This window comes from Phaethon lepturus, unplaced genomic scaffold (assembly GCF_000687285.1).
Source record: "Phaethon lepturus isolate BGI_N335 unplaced genomic scaffold, ASM68728v1 scaffold19054, whole genome shotgun sequence".
Taxonomy (NCBI): domain Eukaryota; kingdom Metazoa; phylum Chordata; class Aves; order Phaethontiformes; family Phaethontidae; genus Phaethon; species Phaethon lepturus.
Genome location: NW_010537186.1, coordinates 6,951 through 26,728, shown reverse-complemented (window position 1 = coordinate 26,728; position 19,778 = coordinate 6,951). Strand labels below are relative to the sequence as shown.

General features: G+C 39.6%; 1 protein-coding gene across 1 annotated transcript; it reads right to left on the bottom strand.

Annotated features, from left to right (window-relative positions):
* Nucleotides 1-1,199: 1,199 nt before the first annotated feature.
* On the bottom strand, nt 1,200-18,971 carry LOC104620258 (UDP-GlcNAc:betaGal beta-1,3-N-acetylglucosaminyltransferase-like protein 1; the record flags this gene model as incomplete). Its single annotated transcript, XM_010286420.1, has 4 exons — nt 1,200-1,280; nt 6,592-6,666; nt 8,450-8,518; nt 18,836-18,971. Coding segments are annotated over 4 exons (361 nt in total), but the record flags the coding sequence as incomplete, so codon positions are not given.
* Between the last annotated feature and the right edge of the window lie 807 nt (nt 18,972-19,778).

The following is a 19,778-nucleotide window of genomic DNA, read 5'->3' as shown; positions in this document are numbered from 1 at the left end:
TATCCCAGCAGTTCAAGTAGAACAGTGGCACTGTGTGTGTGTGTGTGTATATACACATATACACAGTTATGAAAAATTGAAAAGGACGGAGAGGTTCAGGCAGAGGAACTAAAAACAAGCCAGTTTCTCTGTGAAGTACTTGCTACAAACTGCAGCAATCTTCTTTGGCAGGTGTACATTTCCAAAACTACAACCTGTCTCTCTCTTCCTTTTTAAGAAGAGAACTATGGATTATGAATTACATTATTCAATAGTTCTTAAGTTAATTGCAACCTGGACTTGCAGATGAGATTCAGCGTAGATCAGCGTCAATCACTGACTACCTATTAAGCAAACAGCACTCGATTCACTCCCTGGGTGACAGACCAAGTTGGCCGTGTGGCTGCACACGCCGCATGGGCTGCTTAAAGGTGTTACTGCAGAAGACAGACTCCTGAACCCACAGTCCCTATGTTGTTACACTGTCATTAAAATGAAGGTTTCTAGTACATTCTTGCGAGATCCCGGTTCTTCAAAGTTATACCTACAGGTCCCTGCTGAAAGAAAAACCAGGAGCTGTGTTGGCAAAGCCTGCTTATTCAAAAAAACCTGAGAAGGTCCAGTGACAGTTGTGATCATCTGGCTGCCAGATGATGTTACGGACCCAGCTGTACTCTTCACACAGCCCTGATCCAGAGGATGCCGTGGGGTCCTAGCCCTGTGCGGAGCTTCACCTCGGCAAGACTGGCTGCAGCTCCCCGGAGCAGGAAATGAGCCAAGGCAGGGAATGGGTGAGGGCCCCCAGCAATGTTTGACAGAAACCTCTCTTTACACTCCCCGTGGTTATAGGCTGTGCTTGATGCATTTTTTAAGGCTTCCCTATGGTAACAGTTCTCTTTTAATTTTACAGCCTGTATTTGATGGTTGGACTTGATGACCTTAAAAGGTCTTTCTGACCTTAATGATTCTGTGATGGTTATTTAGATTAGAAATACAATTTAACAACCAAATTGAATTTGGTAAAACAAGTGATGTGCAATAGTAAAATGAGCAAATAGCATTATCCGTGGCGTAACTAGGGCCTCCCTTAGAAAGGGGTTACTCAGCACAAAGATCAACTTAAGGGAGCACAAATTACTAAAAAAATTCTAACACAGTCTTCCTACACACAGATACATAGAGGATAACACAGCTTCAGTATCACTGTCTTACCTTAGTTTTTAGCTGAAGTGATAAAAATCCATCCCTTCCTTCAAGTTCAGCATGTTCAGGTTTGTTTCAAATGCTCCACCTGTCAAATCCTGTGAGGGAAGAAAAAGAGAATTAGAACAAGACGAACACGCTTCATGTTGTAACAGGTTTCAGTAATTTGGTTCTTTAGACCACAGAAGAAAGTCCCATTTGCAGAACTAACCGTAAATAAACCAAGACTCAGAAATGTTTCCATTCAGAAATTAAGTGTGTGTTGAAAAATTAAGTGTTCAATGCAGGGGGAGGGGATATTAAACAACTCATTCTCATGCTGCTAAGTGGAACACAAGGACTATACACTAAGCACAGCTCTGCAGCCAGCTTTCCTAATGCAGGCATGTTCTGAGAATGGACCAAGGGAACGCGTTTGACAACAGAGTCGTTTTTGTAGGTTTGGAACAGTGGTTAGCTTGTCTGATGAAACAAACCTTTCATCAAGCAGCTGAAATATTTTGCATAGTTAAAGGTGTTTCCTTTGGAGCTGTAGTTACGTTATCTGAACAGGAACCTAGTAGGTTTGCTTCATGAGCGACCTTGCAAGGCAGTGATGTCATTAAGGAAACATGCCAACTTCAGTGTTTCTGAGCATTTCTGCTTTGGTCGTCCTGGAGTCCTTAATTCTACTGATCATCAAAAAAAATGAATTAAAGCTCACAATACTATAGGAGGTAGGTAAAGAGATTGCTGGTGGTGTTCGGGTTGGCCCAGAACAGCAATATTGAAGTTTTAACAATGCAGAACCGTACTGCAAGCCTTTCAGACAGGAAGGTACAAGAACAGGGTCCAACTGAAACTGTGGAATTACAGGAGATGGAACACTAGACTTTGGCTAGAGTAACTGGATTCAAAAAATTGTTCTGGGATCTTTAATGAACCCTAGTTCAGAAACTAAAGTTTGTGTCTCACATGGCGGACTACATCCAGCTTCCCAGCTCGCCTTGGACCCATCAGCTGAACTGCTTGTAAAACATGTTCACAGTAGTCGGGTGTTGCGTGGGAGCCTTCCACTCAAGGCACACAGCCATTTCGATACCAAAACAAGCTGACCTGTCTCCTCCAGACCTCTGCATTGTTTCTGCTGCATATGTACGTTTCGGACCTCTTGCGGTGCCTCAAGGTCACAGATTACCTCCCCTTCCCCCTCCACGATTCTCATCTACCTGCCACGTTCTTGTTTTCACCACTAGCAATGCCAAAAAATATAAAGATTACATAATTTGATCCAGAACATCAACAAAAAACCGTAACCACAAGTCATAAAACTCATAATTGAGCTCTGATGTTTACTAACCATAAAATAAGAGAATAGCTAATAAATAATTTGGAGAAGGGCAGGAAGGGCCTGTGGCACTAGACTTCTTAAGCAAGGGCTCCACTTACCTAAGGTAACCAACTTCTTATCTGAACCGTAAGGCCTCGATTGTGAAAGATGTTGAGTGCTTTTTTTTTTTACATCTTGAAATCAAGAATACTTGGTGGTATTTCAGGCTTTGAAGGACTGGGTCCTAGTTTTGCAACTCAGTTAAGATCCCAAAGTGTCACTGGTCCATCTGCAAAACTTACCACTCACGTCCACAGGGAATTCTACTCGGAAATGTAGGCCTTGATTATGACCTTTAGCCTCCACTAATGATTTCATAAACCCAAGATTTCTCAAGTTAGAGCATAGGGTATGAAACAGTTGCTGAAAAATCAACCTGCTCCAAAGAAGGGTTAAAAAAAATGTATTAAAAAAAAAATATCTCAAAGAGCCCAGATGCTAAATTAAGCAGGAGAATTAAAAAGAAATCTTTCATTCCCAGAGCAGAAGACGGAGGTGACGGAACAAGGCAGGGTTTTACAATAACTGGTCTAACAGTAAATTTACTGAAAACTTTATACAATCGAACTAGTTTAATTACTGAGACAGAAAAATAAAAATCCCTCTCATTTCAAGCACTTGGAATCCATGCCAAAACCAGGCACAATACATGACTTCTAAGCGTTTTGCTTTTACCTCAAAGCGAGAGAAAATACACAGTGCAGACCCTTAGGTGAAGTGGTACTGCAGGCTGCTACGCAGTTTTGACAAGCTAAAGCCACAAGTTTATTCTCTTCAGCAACGACTTACCCACACAGAGCGCAGAATTTCAGCTACCGCCCATTGTGGAGCCATTTTAAAAGGCAAACTGAGCAAAGTCACGTAGGATGACTGCTTTTTCAAAAACGATTTTTTAGGAACTGCCTGAAAACAATAAACAAGCGAACACTGCTCCAAGTACATGGCCAGCAGAGTCGCTTCCTGCAAACAACCCACTTAATAAACATATCTAATCTTCAAAATTACCCTCTTAGAGCTGCATATAGACGTGCAGGTTTTGTCTGTATCAAAACTAAAAATAATCCTCTACCACGAACAGCAAAACCGAAGACAATAAGGCCCCAGAACACTTTCTTCAGAAAGACGCTGATGGACTTACATTGGTAAATAATAAAGCTAAATTTGCAAGTCTGGAATGTTAAGGAGTTTGTTAATGACTTTTGTCATTAGCTAAGAGGATCTGCAGCTAATTCTGCCTTACATAAACTTCCAGCAGTTCCAGGCAACACGGAGTGAGGTTGTAGTTGTTACACAAGAAACGTCCTTACGTTCACTGGGGTTTTCTGTGTTTGCTGCATGCCCTGAAACACAGAGCTGGGTAAAGCTACTTGCCCTAAAGAGTTTGAAGATACAGGTCATTTGTAATCTCTCAAACACAGGAGTTTTGGGTTTCCACCACAAAGGCGCAAGGAGAGCACCCTTTTTGCAGAGGAATTTACGGTCTCAAATACAGTCTTTCACATCAGCCTGGGACTTTTAACTTGTAACAGCAAACACTTTTTTGCAGTTTAATTTGATAAACCTGGGTCAATAGCATCAGAGAGGCAGCAGTAGCTATTGCAAAAAAAGACAGTATTTTTCATTTGATGCAGTCTTAATTTATGTACTTATCCCTTATTCTACTTTTGCCTATGCTCCCACTTTCAAAAAGCATGTTGGAAGAAGAAATGTAGAAAAGGTGATTAAAGAAAAGCAAGTGGGAAGTTTTGTTTTTAGCTGTTCCTTCAGATGTGGGCTGCACGGAAAGCAAGGCAAACTTCAGCTATAAATACAGCAAAGAGCAACCTTCAGCATTATACCTGGCCTGCACAGTATCAATACAGATGAATGAACAAGTTCAATACTCTGCTCAGCCCATTTAGAAACCATTTCCTTTAGTGGTCAGGTCTAGAAGCTTGAAAGCTGCTGCAGACGAGATACCCGAATATTTTAAACCACAGACATTTATCAACTTGCTTTGTTTTGGTAGAAGACTACTTTCCATCACAAAACTACTGAAAACTGTGGCCATTTCAATCCACCCACAACCTTGCAAGTAGTAACAGTGGGATTTCACAGGTGCTGACAGCCTCCACAAAGCCTCCTACCAGTAGTAAAACACAGCAAGTGTGACAATGGCTCAAAGAGGTTGCTAAAAAGTTCCTCAAGATCAGCTGCGAAACCCAGTGGTGGAGCAAAGGAGGGTCCAGCAGACTTGGTTCTGGAGAGGGACTCAGAGCACTGCTGCTTGCTTCCTGACACCCTCCGATTCCTCTTCCCTCTCCCCTGGGTTTACACTTCCTATACTTTGCTGCAGGTATATTTATGGTTTTTATTCCTTCTTACGTTGTCTGTGGTTTCTCCGGTGATAACAGGGTATTAGGCGCTGCTAACAGAAAAATTTGGTTTCGGTTCTTTTATAATTTCTTTGTTTTTCTAACAACCTGATTCTTTGTCTTCATAATATTAAAAGAATAATGCAGTATAATGGCATGGGTGTACTGTGAGGTTCATATTATTAACAGGTACCAGTATGTTTAAACCCTGGAGAGAGGTAAGCTCCATTATGGACTTTCACTGTGGTGTTACGCAAGTTTATCATCAGCACCGTTCTTCTCTGGTCTGGCCCCTCTTGTTTTCCCAGTGCATAACCCTGCTGGAACTCCACGCGCATTGACCTCTCCTTACCTCTGCACAAGGGTGTTTTTGCCATCGGCTCTTATAACACCAACTTTCACGGTAAGCAACTGCATAATCCAGTCACAAAGGGAGAGGCGTAAGGAGAGACCTTGCCTGCAGTTTCTAGAGATTTGGCTCCATACGAATGGCTATTGACTTTCTTAAATTCTCCTAAAAAGTGAGCTGCTTCAAAGACAGATTTTAGAAGCAACTTTACAAACTCTGAAACCATTTCAAGTAGGTCAGACTGTTTTTCCAAAGAAAATACTGTATACTTCTTAAATGTTACTATGGCCTATAGTGTTCTGTGATCAGCAGGTAGAAAATGCTCAGTGGCATTCTTCCGCTCAGAAATGAGTGGAAAATATACTGAAATCACAACTGAAGTCAGAGTACAACCAGAGTTTTCAGGCAAGATGTTGTATAATAGTCTCATTGTGAGACCTTTGTAAATTAAATGTGCTTTATAACAGGTTGCACAGATGTTTTGTCTAGGGACTTCCACCCACCATTATATGTAGTATGAAAAATTAAATTAGTTGTAATATTACTAGCTTATCCAAGAGTTTATCAACCAACAGTACATGATAATGCCCTAAGGTACTTTCAGTCTGGCTTTACAACTCATAGTTATGATCTCAGAGCTGATCGTAAAGTTGGGAGTGCTAAGTTAAGGCAGACTATACCAGATGAGATGAGATTCAGCTAATCAATCTTTGAACAGATCTAGTGCAGCGTTAGAATGTCAGTGTGTATATGTAGGTTTTAGTACTGTTAGGGACTTTTTTTACTAGCGTTTGCAACTAGAATGTATCTTCTATTTTGCTTTAAAGCCTCTGTTATCCCACACGTCGTGCTTTGCCATTTTAAATATAACAGCAAAATAACTGCTGGTTACCATCTTCTAGTTATGTTATTAGGTCAATTAAACCAGTTGAAATAAGAAAGTTACCAGAGCCAGGCACAGAAGAGGCTTCAGAATTGGCAGTGCCAAACAAAATGGCTTTTAAGGTCTGATATAAAAAACAAATACATAGGGCTGCAAAATACTAGAAATAAACAAGACCAGGTGGCTGACTGTAGAGCCTCATGTGTGTGTATTATGTTGTTGGGCAAGAAGGTAAAACAGATCCAAGCTCCTTTACAGAAGCTGTACCTTTTATTATTCTTAATACTACTTTACTTAGTACTGCTGTTTGAAATCCATGAAATACTCTGCACAATGAGTTTGATAAAAAGTATATTCAACTGCATAATAAAAGCTTTATAGAAAAAGCTATTTACAGTCATAAGGAGCAAATACTGATTTTGCACACATAGTCAAGGCTAAAGGTGGTACTCACCAGCTTCACGCAGATAATGAATGGTGGAGTTGCATCTCTGAAGTGACATACAGGAATTTTTGGTTTTGGTCTCTCCTGCAGGAAAAAGCAGTAGAATTCAGTAGAGGCGCACTTGGGGTTACTTGCTAACTCAGTTGTAGGAGCTACTAAGAGGGGGGGGAATGATTTTTGAGACCTCATGCTAAATAGTCCAGCTGGTCAAATGCTTCCACTCATTATTTTGCCAGTCGTTTCAAATACCCCTTACTTTCTTACCATAATCTTTCAACAAAATTGTGTTTCTTTCAATGAAGTTACACACACCACCAGATCTGAATTAGGAGCTTTCTGCTGTTGAAAGGAGAAGGTCTCACTCCTCCACTGCTTCTTCCTTACCTCCAAGCTCTACTTCTAGCCCTGTCCCAAACAATTCCCGCTTTGATCTGATTGCAAAGTATGCTGCCTTAATAGCCTACCCCATAAAAAATATGTTCTTCCTTTTTCTGGCAGGTTGATTTTCTGACACTTTAGTGAGCTGAATCAGCTTACTGTGCCATCAGAGAGGCATCAGAGCAGGCACAGTAGCTGATACAAAAGGAGGATCTTTCCATCTCAGTGGGAGATGTTAAATGGCTTATGCCCAACTGGGACTTCACCATGGATCCAAGCTGCAGAATCTTCTAAGAATTCACAACAGGTTGCAGTACAATCTTCTTTACGACTGGTCTGAGAGGATGGGTATGTCTTAGGAAGGCAAATGTAACGATTATGCTGACGGTATTACTGCACTGGTAGTTAGCGAGTCCTCAGTATTGCAGGTCAAAACGCTGAACTCCAGTTGCTTTCATGCAGCTGAAAGCACTCATTACCTTCCCAGTATAGAATTTGAATTTACAGTTACTCTAATCTAACCACAAGCTCTAGCTGAGGAGGTGCCCCTCCTCTCCCCCTACCCCTCCCTCAGTCCTACTTCCATCAGATAGAAGGATCATGCAACCTCAGGGTAATTTGATTCACAAGATAACTTGCTGGAGAACTTTTTGTTTTGAGGTTTTCTTTTCTGCCAGATCAGCTAACTGAATCAAGTCATCCTTTAGCCACAAGCTTGCTAGACCCTTTATAAACAAAGCAGTGGGAGCGTGTGGCCGAGGCCAGGGAGCGCAGTCGGACCACCCCTGCAGCGAGGCTGGCTAAGCTGTAACACCAGATCGTGCTCTCTGAAGACTGCGCTCACAGGGTCTGATCCAATGCCCGGTGAACTAAGAACTGTCTTTTCACCAACTGTTGTAGGGACTGGATCCGGATGAAACTTCACTGTAAACCTTGAGCTAATTGCTATCATGAAATTAATACTGCAACAAGATTTTTTTTCTACATGGTTTATTACCTAAATATCATGCTGCTTGTCTAGGGAATAAAATATTGCTGCCTACAATTTTAGGCTCCCAAGAAACCTATCAAAGTTTTTTTCAGATACAGTATAACTGTAATGTATAGACAGGTTACAGTTAAGCACAGAAGCCTTTTTATTTTAATAGGTGTTTGACTTTTAACCATCGTGAGCCAAATTCTACTCCCACTTAAAAGAAAAAATTGTCAATGAAGCCTATGTTCTATCGCATCATCAGAATCCATTCAAACTATATACATTTCTGTCTTTCTAAACTGACTTCAGTGAGTGAGAGATCCATAGTTCTGGCTCCACAGTCCCTAGTCGTCACACTCCAGTATCAATCCCCAGCTATCTAGTTCTCTGTCACAGCCTCCTTACCAAAATGAGTTGCTATACGAAATGTAAAATCAGTGGCGTATTCTTTCATCGTGTTTCCCAGAACACTTCCAGATCACAGTAAAGAATGCAAGAGTACTTATAACTGACCTCAGATTCTTCATAAGTGTAGAATCCCTTTGTTATCTTCTTTTCATCAACATCACAAAATGCGGTTACCTGGCAAAACAGAAGCAGAGCATTTCAATACTGTTCTTTGCTACCAGCAGATACCTCACTTGTAGTGTGGCAATGTAAGTAATGCTACAGGCATGTGAATGAACAGAGGAACAGGGCAATGCACCCTCATCCTCCTATGGAGCTTAAAAACTTATTAAGTCCTTTCCAGGTGTATCTTAAGGAGATGAACAAATTTTGCAGTTGTCTACGAGAACATTGTGTTTTTACGAACATAAGAAAAGGTGATCTAAGCTACTGACTGCGTAAGAGAAAACACCTATGAGATCATCAGCTTCATCCTCGGCGCTATGCTAAGTAAACTAAAAACAGAGACGAGCCTCCTCACTTTGGCACTTCCAGCAGACACCTAAGATAATACAAACCTTCCTCTTTCTGCCCACCCCAAGCACATCATCTACCACCAGATACCTTGGTATAGCAGCGCTGCACTATTGCTTTGGAAGCTCTGGTAATATCAGCCTCAATTCTAAGTCATAACACACCAAGTTTGGGAATTCCTACGGTTTTGGACTTTGTCTTTTTCAACTGAAAAGTTCAGCAGATTTGGTGTTTAAACACATATAATTACTGATTCACTTTGGTTATTCTTACCGTAGTTATAGAAGCATTACTGGCAGCCCTAGTTGCCAAGTATTTCAGATGTTTTTTTATTTGCATTCCTCAGAATATATGCAGGCAGAATAAATGCCTACAATCCAAAATACACAGTGGCCTCATTTTTGAACCATTAGGTTGCCAGTAACTTTTCAGAAAGCTTTTTAAAACAAACATAGCTATGTTTTCCTCTGACTTCCATTGGATCTATTCATATTATCTACATAGAACTGTTACACTGAAGCAGAACAGTAAAGATAGTTAAGGTCTTGCAGAAATCAATTATTCTGGTGAAAGCTGGATAGCAGTTTTTCTATCTTTTTAATTGTTGCATTAAAAATTGATTAACAACACTTACTGCTGAGAAAATCTGAAAAGCCAAACAGCTGTTTATTAATTTATTAAGTTAGAGAAGGCTGCAAAAGGCTGGCTTGCTTTCTGTGTCTACAAATCTCTCTCACACATTTTCCTCCTGTGACAGATAGATTTCTTTTACCTAAAGTGACCTTATTCTGTTTGTGCAGAGGAAAACGCTGGCACAAGAGCACTGGTGTCATAATACTGAACTTTATGCATTTTATGCATTCTTTATTGCTACTTTACTCCCGGTGCAGTGTGCCACAGAGGAACAGAACTGAGTTACATCTGTTTTCAGGCAACGGCCAGATAGAGTTGCATTCTCTTGCAACATAAAAGGTGTTTCTACATCAACAATACTTTGGAGATATTTCCACTATTTAATGGAACAGTTTTCTATCCAAATCTTTACATACCATAGTATCAGTTCTTCCATTAAATACCAGTGGAAAGAGAATACAAACAAAAATATCAAGGGACTACAAGTACAGCTAAATACCACCACCATACAAAGGCAATGTGGAAATACAGCTGATGAACTGGGGGTGGGCAGAGATAGTCCTTGGAACCACTGAGAGGTAGACTTTCATACCTGGAAAATAAGGTGCTTGAAAACAGACGCCAAAAGAAGACAGAACGGAACATTAAGGACACATTACATTTTCACTGTGAGGCTGTGTGACTAAAGGAATCATCACGTTACAGGCCAGCAGATCCAGACTTCGGCTTTGGATGATCTTGATGCAGGGATCGCACTAAGGGCACTTCCCCCTCTGTCGGGCATTATAATGGCAATAGAAAGAAGCAAGGGAATTCAGGGCAGTCCTAGGAAGTTTCTAGACATTGTACATGGCCTTTGTGGCTGATGCAGGCTGGGTTAAACAGTAGTAATCACAAGGAACTCCTTCAAGCACAAAGACTGAGAACTAGGATCTCTCTTAGGCTTTCTTTCTTCTCTTTAACACAAGTTAATACACTTTACAACCCTGTCCCTATATTTCCACGACCACTGTAATGCTTTATTGTCGTTGAAAAGTCAGATGGTGTGGACTATGGATGAGCAAGAACTGAGCACTGTAAACTACATCCCAAGACTTCCTCTACCCATCTTATTTATATGTCTACAGACACACATACATATGTATATAAATATGTACGTATATGAAGGGAAGCAAGTAGAAGCCACTGTGGAAAGAGAGGTTACTTAGCTGTATACTTTTCCTTCTGTGTTAACCTCCCTTTAAAATTCTCCAGTATTCTGCAAAACTCAGTTCACCACTGATGTTTTACTGTCCTAGAAGCTGTGACCATTATAACCAAAACCTAGCAGTTCTAAAATGGTTAAGTCTTCACTGACAACCAAACAGAGTTCTAGGAATAAATACAGTCCAATTTGACTTATCTTCCAATAACTGAAGCTATTTTTTCAGCTGCTTATACTCCTATAGATTTTATAAACCAAAACAAAACACCAACACTTTTGACATAAGATAAAGTGAAATTCTATGTACACTTTCATGTCAGTAACTGAGAATTCAGCTGTAAGGTCTGTGCTGGAAAGTATCACACTGTTCACCTTCAGCATGTTAGAATACAGTTAACACTAAATCCTGACCAGTGCATAGATTTCTTCTTAACACGAATGGTGCTAGAGAACCAGAAGGTAGTTCTTATATTATTAGATTACCAATAATCATAATACTTCCTCTCATCCTGTGCCATAACTCATACTACCATGTGTAGAAAATTCTGTGAACTGTCTTTGCCATGCTATGCACACCAGCCCCCAGATCTAGCACACAGAACTCCTGGTAACAGCAGCTGTGTGTGAAAACAAAACTTGACAGGTAAGTCTGTGACAAATCTCCCTTGGAAGACGGAAATGACTCTAACGTTACTTGGAGTTACCACTAAGGTATCTCCACATACAATTTTCAAGGGATTCAGCCAGCTTAAATCTGATATTTACAGTATTATAAAGCAGGTCAGACTTGAATGGGCAATTTTTCTGCCAGACTGTACACCATGTGGGTGGCCAGAACATAAGTCAACTATTTTTCTGCCACACACTATTTATTTTCCAATTAAAGAAAATCTGTGTCTGGAGTCTAAATACAGGACGTACACACAATTGTTCATCCTATAAGGAGAACTCAAGGCATCAGGCTTATATGAGCTGTTTATACTATTAGGATAAACTCAGAGTTACCTATTTATTTTCCTGCATTAATGGGCTCCTTTCTTGTATCTTTTATGAAGACCATCTATCCGCACATGAACTACTACATTTGCCTCTCACTACAAGAAGGACATTGAGGTGCTGGAGCGTGTCCAGAGAAGGGCAACGGAGCTGGTGAGGGGTCTGGCGCACAAATCTTATGAGGAGCGGCTGAGGGAATTGGGGTAGTTCAGTCTGGAGAAGAGGAGGCTGAGGGGGAGACCTTATTGCTCTCTACAACTACCTGAAAGGGGGTTGTGGTGAGGTGGGTGTTGGTCTCTTCTCCCAAGTAACTAGTGATAGGATGAGTGGAGATGGCCTCAAGTTGTGCCAGGGGAGGTTTACATTGGATACCAGGAAAAATTTCTTCACCAAGAGGGTGGTCAAGCATTGGAACAGGCTGCCCAGGGAGGTGGTGGAGTCACTGCAAGTGTTCAAAAAACGTGTAGACATGGCACATCGGGACATGGTTTAGTGGGCATGGTGGTGTTGGGTTAATGGTTGGACTTGATGATCTTGAAGGTCTTTTCCAACCTTAACGATTCTGTGATTCTGCGATAGTGTCTCTCAGGGAGAAACCAATGAATTATAGAGCTATAAAAGCAGTCGCAAGTGGGTTTTTTTCCCCCCACCTTCTGGCAAAATGGCTCTTTTGCAATGCCTCTGACAATGAGACACCACTGAAGCCTTACTGAGTCCTCAGATCACAATTCAGTTTTAAGAAAATATCTAAACTATTAAATATTTTTGTTTGGAACATCACTTGTATGAAAATCTGCACATTTCTGTCAGTTAAAAATTTCAAGAGATAGCTAGGTATCTGTTATATACAAGCTGCATAATTACTATAAGTAACTTTTATAAATATGGATTGCAACGTGCATTAACAATGGTGTAAGGAAAAAAGGAGAAATAGTTTTCTCCCTCATAAGAGAAAGTTTATATAGCTCAAAAGATAAGATACTTACTCAAAAAAAAACTCTGCTGGGAGAGACATGTTTGAAGAAGATAAAAGCACTTCTCTGGCTGGTTCTTTTTAATAAACACAGCAGCTGCGTGAAGGGACACACAGGCTGGGACTATCAGACCTCCCTGTGGTAAAAGGAGATTAATGGGCAGCAGATTAATCCTACTCCAACTGTAGAACTGAAGAAGTCAGGAAGAGTGGGCTTGGGGTGCAACTGTAATTATCTAGCTGTTTGAGCTGTGCCACTATTACACAAGTTTCATACTTGACTTGTTTTCTGCTTTGCTGGCTACTGCAGAGGATGTTTCCTTACACTTCGCGGTCCACTCAGATTTCCTAGTGGAAAAGCTGAAAGATTTCATCAGACTAATAATGTCTTTTTATGGTAAATGATCTTCATAGGATTTTATTCCCTCATCTTATTTTCACCGGTGGTCTGCTTTAAGTCTGTAATGATCATTTACAGAAAACAACAAAATGTAATCACAGCAAGATCAAGATCTCTTCTAGCTGGAAGGATATGAGACAAGTTTTAGAAGGGAGAGTGAGTATCTTAGTAGATAGGAAAGTAGATAGGAAAAAAATGCACAACCCTTTTGATGAATGGTCACCTGCACATTGTCTCCTCTCCCTCCTCATTACATCAATTGGTCTCATAAATTTTATCTTTAAAGATGACAATGTGCAAACTCTCTACAAAGTCCTATAGGAGCAGATCCCCCGATTGCATTCTCTCAACTTCTCATGCAATCTTTCATCCATTTTAACCTGCTAGTGACCCTCTTCATTCTTCGATTTGTAATTCTTTCACTCAAACTTGTATAAAGCCTCAGATACATGTTAATACACGTCTCTGCAGAAGTTAAATCAATTTTGGCCATTCATGTCAAAACAAAGTAATTGACAGCATTATAATGCAAGTTTAGATACAGCTAATGACAAACAGAACAAGAGACACACAGAGGTATAAACATCTCCCAGTATGCCACAAGCAGAACCACGGAACTAGCACACAACCCTCAGTCGCAATCTTGGTGATTTTCAGGATTGGGGTGCTGCTTTTATTTCACCTCTTTAGCATTACAGCCACAACAGAAGCTGTGAGTATCTTTAAATTCCAAGCATGCATTTCATGACTCCATTTAAAGATGGCAGCATCTTCCCTCTTTACACATACACACAACAAAGTTGCTCAAGAGAATGTTACTACCAGAATCCAACATGCAGAACGCGCTTCTAAATACTGTTCACACAAAATTTCCCTTATTACATACAATATACACTGCCTTTATACGTAACAGTGTGGAAACTAGTTGAAAGTGTCTCATTTCTCTAGGACAGATCACTAAAATAGTTATGCCAGTAACTTTTCAAGCGTGCATGCCTCTGCACTGACAAAACGCACGTTGCAAAAAGCGCATCTTCCCAAATGGAAGCAGCAGGGAGAGTTCCCTGACATATTTCAGCATGAAGTATTCGCTACAGTCCAAAAAGAAGCCTCTATTTTACCCCCTGTCATTTTAGGATGCTTTATACCTGGGTTTAACTGAAGCTTTTAAATTTAATCTCTTTTTGTTCTGTCAGCTCTCTTTTAACTCGCTTTCACATGTCATTCTATCTTTTGCTCCACAGTAAAGGTGGGTGCAATATTCTTCCCTTTGTTTATATTTCTTTGCTTTTACATGTCCCCACTTGACTCTCTCATACTGCCATTCATATACTTTAGAGTAGTTAAAATGCTACAAAACTTGAACATCTCTTGCTTTTGTGAGTGAGCTGAAGGGTCATAGTTGAAGCACATGGTTTAGTGACGTTGCTCTTAGAAAAAGGCAAAAAGAACAGATTATTTTTAAATGGTTAATGACCTAGGAAAAAGGCATACAAAATACTTGCTGGACGCTTTCAGGTTTGTCACTGGTGGGTAGGGTTGTCATAGAGAAACTTGTTGGGCTGGCTGTGTACTAGTTCTGTTTCCATGCCACTAATTAGCTGATGCTTATTTCATCCTTTCCCCTTCCTTTTCTGTTAGCTACTTGAGCCCTGTTTTCAGCTATCGGAAGTGACAGAAAATGTTAATGCTGAAGTTCTCCTTTTAGCTCAAGTTTGATGGAGAATAAAAGAACAGACAAGACAGCTCAGAAACCCTCCAGGCATATGTAGCATCCCAAAAACATTTGGTTTTCATCTTCAGCTGCAAATTATAGACAAGACGGATGTGTTTTAAACAAAAAAAGGTCTGTTTGACTTCATTCTTGCAGAAATGCTAATACTGAACCACTGTCAACTGCGTGAATCAAGAAGGGGACAGCCAGGAAACAGAATTTCCCTAAGAATACTGAGATCCTGGTAATTAATTCATAAAAAACTTACTAGTTGAATAATTTTTTTCTTGTGTTGCTGTTTAGCAAAAATACTGAGCCTTGGATTTTTGCCTGAACTCTTTGGAGACAAAGCATTATTTTAATATTCACCATACAGACGTCTGAAGAAAAGAGGGACCATTGCTTAGGTGTCCTTTTCTCTTTTAACATAGCCATAACTCAAATTCAGACTGTTTTCCAAACAGACTAAAGTAATACTTTGTTGGTGAGTATGAACATACACAGACTGCTGCTTCCTGGAATTGCCAAAATTTTGTTTCCTAAGAAACAATGCTGTTCAGCATGCAACTTATTCATACTTTTCAAACATCCCACAAAACCCTAGACAGTACAAGAAATAAAATTGCTTTGTTTATCAAGTTTTAAAAATACTAGAAACAATCTTGTTACATGCCCTAAGCATGACAGTTCGAACTAATTAATTATCTTCCTGAAGATTTAGTAGAGTGTAGGTTTTTTTCACAATGACAAAATAATACCAGCTGTATGTAATAGATTTTGGGGAGATTTTTATTATTTATTCTAGGAGTATGTGTCCCAAATTTCCTACAGGTACTTAATGCCAATTTTGAAAACTACCCTGCTGTGACCCCACATTCCAACTGAAGTCAGTCTCATGACATCTAGTGAAATTCTGAATCTCAGTAAAAGACACTGCAACATTGAAACAGAGCGTAGGTGAAATTTTCAAGAGTCTAAACTGACGCAAAATATAAAACCAACTGAAATTAAATGTAGACAGTTAAATTATACAGCTTAGTTAAATTATATGGCTTATTTTGGCAATTTTACCTGCATTTCAAAGGGTATTAGACCTTTTAAGATCATATTGTTTTACACAACTGGACCTGCAGAGGAGAAAATGGTAATTGTATTGATGTAATACATCATATTTTGTCTTAAGGGGCTTTTGGAATTGTATTTTAAAGGTGCCTATTTTACATAATTGATTAATTCATATCCCAGGGCCTCCCTTTACAAGACAACACTAGATTCTACTTGTAGATTCAAAATGATAGTGACTCTCTAGCTTCGCATAATTAACAGAATATTTCAATGCTTAAATCTTGTTAAGGTAGTCTTTAAAGGGTGAGATGGGAAAAGTATTTTATTGTTTTTAGGGCTGGAAAGGATGAAGCAACAACTATTTACAACCTCTGTTCATATGGGATTTTAGAGTCTTTGGCAAGAGTTGAAGATTAGTCACAAAATACCTGAAAAAATTTTGAGGAAAAGTGTAACATGGAGTTTAACCAGCCTCCTTCTACTGTTACTAATTTGGAAGAAAATGAAAACTGCCATGAATCACCTACTGCAAATTTTATGCATTTATTTCCTGAAATTCCAGCAGCATAATCCTTTGATTAGCACTGAGAGAAGTGAGGTATTTTAACTACTCCTACAGCCTTTTGCCAATGACTTACTATGGAATATTAGGATATCATTTAAGCTTCAGTTCTGACTGAAATGGATAGACTTGGGACCTCACTTTTGGAAAAGTTAGGAAGCTACAATGGCAATCAATGAGCCTGAAAAACTGCACAAAGCTAGTGCTTTAATCACTCCAGATAACACTAATTTCATCAGAAATTAGCAATCTAAAAACTAGGCCTCTACTCGCACTTAGGATGGTACAAGTCACTTTCTGAACTTATCTTCGTCGGTATACTAGAATTCTTCAGATAACGTCAGACTTAGTGGATAAAGTTTGACTACTCTGTATAAAGTATTACGGATCAGACTGTGACTGCATTTTAGCAGTAGTTTTCTGCAGTACACGTGCAAAATGAGTCATACTTGGCATGTGCAATCGCATCTGGCATGTAAACTTGCTAAATGTGTCTGGTATACTACCCAGTAATAAATGGGTTAATGCTCAATGCAATTTTTCAATATCAAACTAAGGCATACTGGAATACGTGCAAATGTAACCTTGACAGAAGCAAAATAGTATCATGGCCTGCAACACTGCCAAAGCAAACGTTATGTAAAGGTCAGCTGGAAAGAACGGCAAGATCCAGTTAATTAGAACCACACTGTCAGTGCTAGCATACTGGGGAATGACGGTTGTTCCTTACTGAGGGAGAGGTAAGCTTTGGTTCTTTGGCAGAAAAATGGCAAAACTCCATTATATTATGGAGTATATTATTTTTCTCTTGCCCTTTTTATCACTTCTGCTGTGACGTCTTTGTATTACCACTGTGCTTGCTGAACAGGATGTGAAGTCCTGAATGAGTCACCTACAGGAGTCGGTGGCAAATGTAACCCAAAGCTAGACAGGTGTTCTATCTTAATCTCAATCTCCATTTTGGCTTGGCACAAAAGCAGCCAAAAACCAAAAACAACAGTAACCAAAAAAATACATCACCTAAGATGGTGAGACACTGCTACAAAACCAACATAGTCTATTTTTTCTGTAACCTCTCAAAAATTCCTGCTTGCATAGTACTACCAGACAAGCTGCCATCTCTTCCCTTGGAACTTATTTTCTAATTCTCGTAATTTTGTAAACAGAAAAGTGCAATGGTTGCTAGTAAGTTAGTGGAATTCACAAAGTGCTCTGCAAAATACTAACGAAAGAACATTTTCATAAACCCCCCAAAGTCATGTGCACAACACACCGCATGACCAAGGTAGCGCAATGCATTTAACAGATGGCTCTGTTCTCTTTGAATGAAGTAACAGATTGGAGACACACAACATTTAATTTTACTCCATGCAGTTAATCCACTTCCACATGATGGCAAGGCAAGAGGGATGGCATTGGAGTATCAAATTCAGGTTCAATTGTTGTGTTGAATATTCACTATGTGAGTATCTCCCATGTCTATTCAGTAATTTCAACTATGGGTATACAAATTTCTTCTATTTTCTTTTTATATGTGTGTGGTCTGAGGGCCACTACATTAATCAGGTTTATATATATTTGTCATTTTGTCTTCCCATCCATATTTTTAAGAAAAGAAAACACATTTGGTAATAAAATGAATGTTCTGTTGCTCTTTATAAGAAACAGCCATTTGACATTAGCCCGACAGCCTTTATCTAACAAAAAGTTATTACACAAAAGAAAATGCTATAGAAGGTATTTAAACTCTCAGACAAATCTCTCCTGAGACATATCTGCCATTGCCAAACATAAGTAACCTCCACATTTTCAACTGATTGGAAACTGAATTAGACAGTCACGTATAATAGTGGCTACTCAGCTGCTCACCCCAGTCCCCACCACTATTTTTAAACAATAAAACTTTTCAAAAGGGAGTTACAATCCAACCACTCCTCATAATACAAAGCAGGCTGATCAGCATCTGACAGGGACCTGTCCAGTATCCACTTCGGAACTGGGCAAATATTATATATGTATGAATAACCCTGGACAAGGTAGGTTAGTATTATAACCTCTCAACAAAGAGTTATTCTACTCACCTTGGGTCCCTGGCTACTACATGGTTAGTTACACAGTAGTGGGCCATAAGCAGTTACATAGTGTGTCTGACCTATCACTGTGCCTAGTCATCAGCAAGCAGGAACACGAGTGCGTACGTTGCCCTACATATACACTGTATGCTCCAGACAAGGTAATACAGCATTTTAAAAGACAAAATACATCATGCAGAATATTAAGAATTTCCCCAATTTCTATTAATCAACAACTAGTAGTTTGGACATACAACGTCCTATGAGAATTTTGCTGCATTATGTTACAAGCAGCAAGGCAGCATATGAAAGAGAAGGAAGTGTTTTCATGCAGATGTTACCCACTCTTACCAGCTCACCTTTTTCCGATTAGCTGATGACAAGCTCCTGTAGAGTTTCTTGCCTTGCTTGCCAGCATTCCAAATGGTGAATGATGTCCAGGAGCTCAGGACCCTGTCTTCAAGAAACCTGACTCGGTGATTCCAGATGGTTCCCCTGGAGAGTTAGAAAAAGGATGGAGTTTGACTCCTAAAACATTTAACGTTACTATATACCGATATGCATATGTGTGTGTGTGTGTATATATATATATACTCACATACACCTAAACCTGACCAAACTGATTCACACAACACAAAAAAATGACACCAAAACATTATACTAGAAATTTCCAAGGGAAATGTAAACTGTTGCTAGAAAAAAATAGATTACGTGGAAGTTCTCAAAGATCATTTGGATAGATTTGAAGCTGTAGCTAAACCACTAGTATTTTCCAGAATGCTAACAGAAGATCACAAGGAGGTGAAAAATTGTGGCGATGGTAACTGAATTCAATAGCAACAATTCCAGCTGCCCACCAATACACTGTCCATTCACCATATGAACTGCTCTACAGCCCTGCAGTGCATACAGGCAAATTATCTCCTAAATCCGAGATGTTCCAAATCTTCACGTTCCATCTGTCCATGCATTCCTTCTCCTTTGTCAATGCAAAGTTGAAATCTCACAAATTCGGTACTCCAATTGACCCAAATATAGAGCCCAATGCTACAATGAAAGTCCATTCACATTCAGCTCAAGTCTCCAAGACGACTATTTTCAAAGCTCTGAATAGGTGGGCACCCATACAGCAACAAACAATCACTGAACTGCAACACAACAATATACACGCAAATGTACAAATAATACATACAGAAATAATCACAGGCAACACAAACTACCAGCTGTTACACATGATTCGCACTTGTGAATGTGCACACACGTACTTTAGACCAAATAAGTGATTTAATTTTAAAGGTTCCA